Source organism: Castanea sativa, chromosome 9 (assembly GCF_040712315.1).
Source record: "Castanea sativa cultivar Marrone di Chiusa Pesio chromosome 9, ASM4071231v1".
NCBI classification, from domain to species: Eukaryota; Viridiplantae; Streptophyta; class Magnoliopsida; order Fagales; family Fagaceae; genus Castanea; species Castanea sativa.
Window position 1 is genome coordinate 16,670,612 of NC_134021.1, and position 3,527 is coordinate 16,674,138.

Below are 3,527 nucleotides of genomic sequence, written 5' to 3' on the forward strand. Positions count from 1 at the left end.
TTTTGGTTTGTCAATGTGGCTGACTAGCTGTTTAAGAAGTCACGTGGTGAAAATAGGATTTTGTGTTACTGGTGTTGTGCTCTTTGTCCAGGTACCAGGTTTTACAATATATATTGCGTTTAGTTTTCGTGGTCATTGTATGCATGCTTAACAGATGTAAAAATAGGTTTATTTTGTGTTGTGGTGAGGTATTTTTTCTAGGAAGTTTTTGTTCTGAAGGCCCAATATATTTATTATAAGTGAAGTAGCTTAATTTAAGTTTGGTTGAAGGCCCATTTAAAAAAAATAAGGAAAACAGAGGCCCAATCTGTATTAAATGTTTATTCAGAAAGTATGACACCCAAATAATTTTTTAAATTGACAAACTCCTTAATTTGGGCTAAAAGAGCTAAAAAATTTGAACAAAAAAAATCTGGGCCCATTAATGGCCCAAACTTGCCTAACAGACAACTCCGACCCGCCCAACCTGCGGCCCGAAACACCAAGTCCGACCTGAATTTCGGTCGAATGCGGGTCTAAGATCTTGCCACCTGATTCAAACGGGTCAGGTTCGGTCCAGGCCCAAACCCGAACCGACCCGACCCATGGACAGGCCTAATCTGATCAAAAATACCGTGGTGAAGAGCATTAATTCGGATTTTATGGAGGAAATTACTACAGGATTTATGAGAGAAATAAATCCGGATAATAATGAGTGTTCAAACGGTAAGGAAATAAATAGGAAGGAGAAGAACGTGGATGTACAAGTTGAGGATTTTATTACAGTTCCAATAATGTACGTGGGCAATATGGGAAAATCAAGAATAAATTCTCAAAGTGAAGCCCTAGTTCCACACGTTTCTAAGAGGAGATCATGTGCTCCAATCAAAACCCCACAACCTAAGACTCCTAAGTGGACTAAAATTGCTAGGGAAACCTCAGGTAATGCCACAACACCCACGGGCAGAACAGAAATAGGGAAGAAAAGATCACAGGAGGGGAAAGCACATGATAAATCTAGGAAAAAATCAAGGGCAGCGGCAAAAAATTTTGAAATCAAAACGATGGAGGCTGATGATCAGCCCCGTCAAGCACAATGATCGTCCTAAGCTGGAACCGCTGGGGGCTTGGGAACCTCCGTGCAGGCACTGTACTCTCTCATTTGGTGAGAGGGAAAGCTCCCGATATTTTGTTTCTTATGGAGACAAAACAGACAATTGAAGAGATGAAAACCATTCAAGCTGACTTACACTATGATTCTATGCTAGCAATTCCATGTGTCCGTAGAGTGGGTGGCCTTGCAATGATGTGGAAACCAGGTGTTCACTTGCAGGTGCAAACTTTTTCGTTGAACCATATTGACGCCCAAATCATGAATAATTCACCTACACCTTGGAGAATAACAGGTTTCTATGGAAGACCTAAGGCATATCGAAAACATGAGTCTTGGGAGCTATTAAGGCATCTACACTCTAGAGACTCTATGTTGTGGCTTTATGTGGGTGACTACAACGAGATATTGTCATCAGATGAAAAACAAGGTGGCCCCCCAAGACCACCTAGGCAAATGGAGGACTTTCGCCAAGCACTATTACATTGTGGGTTGAGCGATCTTGGCTTCATTGGAAATATATTTACCTGGAGGAATGGGAGACCGGGAAGGGCTTTTGTTCAAGAGAGGTTGGACCGGGCATGTGCAAATACTGAATGGAGGGAAATCTATCCTTTTGCAAGAGTGCATCATCTCCATGCGGCATACTCTGATCATGAGCCAATTTTGATTACCACACAAGAAGTCACACAGGTTACAAGAAGGAGAAGAAAGCCAAAGAGGTTCAAAGAGAAGTGGGCATCAGATCCCGCTTGTGAGGGGGTGATCCGTGGGGCATGGGAAGGAGTGCACCTCACGGGTAGTCCTATGTACAAATTGTTTGAAAAAATAAAAGCTTGCCGCATGGCTTTGGTGAGGTGGAGTCAAACTTTGGGCAATTCGAAGGAGCAAATTGACTTGAAGTATGCAGAATTGGAAACACTAACATCTATGAACCTAGCTGAAAACCAAGACCAGATTCACAAAGTTCGGGATGAGATCAATTGTTTGCTCTTACAGGATGAATTGTTTTGGAGGCAGTGATCTAGGGCTATTTGGCTTCTTGCAGGAGACAAAAATACAAGATACTTTCATCAGAGAGCCAGCCAACGAAGACGAAAGAACCATATCCATGGCTTCTTGGATGAGCATGAACAATGGAGTACATCAGATGCTGACATAGCTAGAGTGGTGGAAAATTATTGTCAGACCTTGTTCACAACATCAAACCTAGCAAATTTGGAGTCGGTCTTGGACTCGGTGGATAAGGTGGTCCACCCATATATGAACCATACATTTCTTCAACCCTACACACCGAAAGAGGTTAGAAATGCTCTGTTCAGCATGCACCCCTCAAAATCTCCAGGACCCGATGGTATGTCCCCGTTCTTTTTTCAAAAATTCTGGCATATAGTAGGTGATGATGTAACAAGTGCTGTCTTATCTGTTCTACATTCGGGCCACTTTCGGCATAAGATGAATTACACACACATTGTCCTTATTCCAAAAATTAATGAGCCAAAAAATGTATCTGATTACCGGCCTATTAGTTTAGGAAATGTTGTGTCTAGAATTGTCTCTAAAGTGATAGCAAATCACTTGAAATTAATTCTGCCCAATGTAATATCAATTCACAAAGTGCTTTTGTTCCTAACCGGTTGATGATCGATAATACAACTGTAGCTTTTGAGGTGTTACACAAGATGAAGAATACAAGAACAGGGAAGAAAGGGTAGATTGCAATCAAACTAGATATCAGCAAAGCATATGATCGAGTTGAGTGGTCTTTCCTCCAGCAAATTATGCTAAAATTGGGCTTTGATGGAAGATGGGTGCAATTGGTTATGGTGACTGTGCATACAGTAACATACTCGGCGCTCATAAATGGAGAACCAAAGGGGTACATCTCACCCTCCCGGGGCCTAAAACAAGGAGACCCTTTATCCCCCTATTTATTTTTACTATGTGCGGAGGGCCTTTCTTCCCTTATTAGAAAGGCTATGGAGGCAAAACACTTACATGGGATTTTATCTTCTAAAAATGGAGTATGCATTTCTCACTTGTTGTTCGCAGATGATAGCTTCATTTTTTGTCAAGCCACAAGGCAGGAAGGGCAGCACCTTTTAAACATTCTTGGGAGGTATGAAGCTGCTTCGGGACAAGCTATAAATAGACACAAAACATCCATTTTCTTTAGCGGAAATACAAGGGATTCAGTCAAGGCAGAAGTCCAGGCACCATTGGGAGGCAGAACTATGGAAGATTGTGAACCATACCTAAGATTGCCCATGACCGGAGGATGATTAAAGGTTAACACTTTCAAAGGCCTGCAAGAGAAAATTACAAAGAAAGTGACGGGGTGGAAGGAGAAATTTATTTCAAAAGCCGAAAGGGAGATACTCATCAAAACAATGGTCCAAGCCATCCCCACATACACTATGGGAATTTTTAAAATCCC

At 41.8% G+C, this 3,527-nt stretch overlaps 1 protein-coding gene across 1 annotated transcript; it reads left to right on the plus strand.

The window, feature by feature from the left end:
* Window positions 1–1,075: 1,075 nt before the first annotated feature.
* Window positions 1,076–2,113, plus strand: LOC142608838 (uncharacterized). The gene has a single exon (XM_075780501.1). The coding sequence runs from the start codon at window positions 1,076–1,078 to the stop codon at window positions 2,111–2,113; it is 1,038 nt and encodes a 345-aa protein (XP_075636616.1).
* Window positions 2,114–3,527: the final 1,414 nt, after the last annotated feature.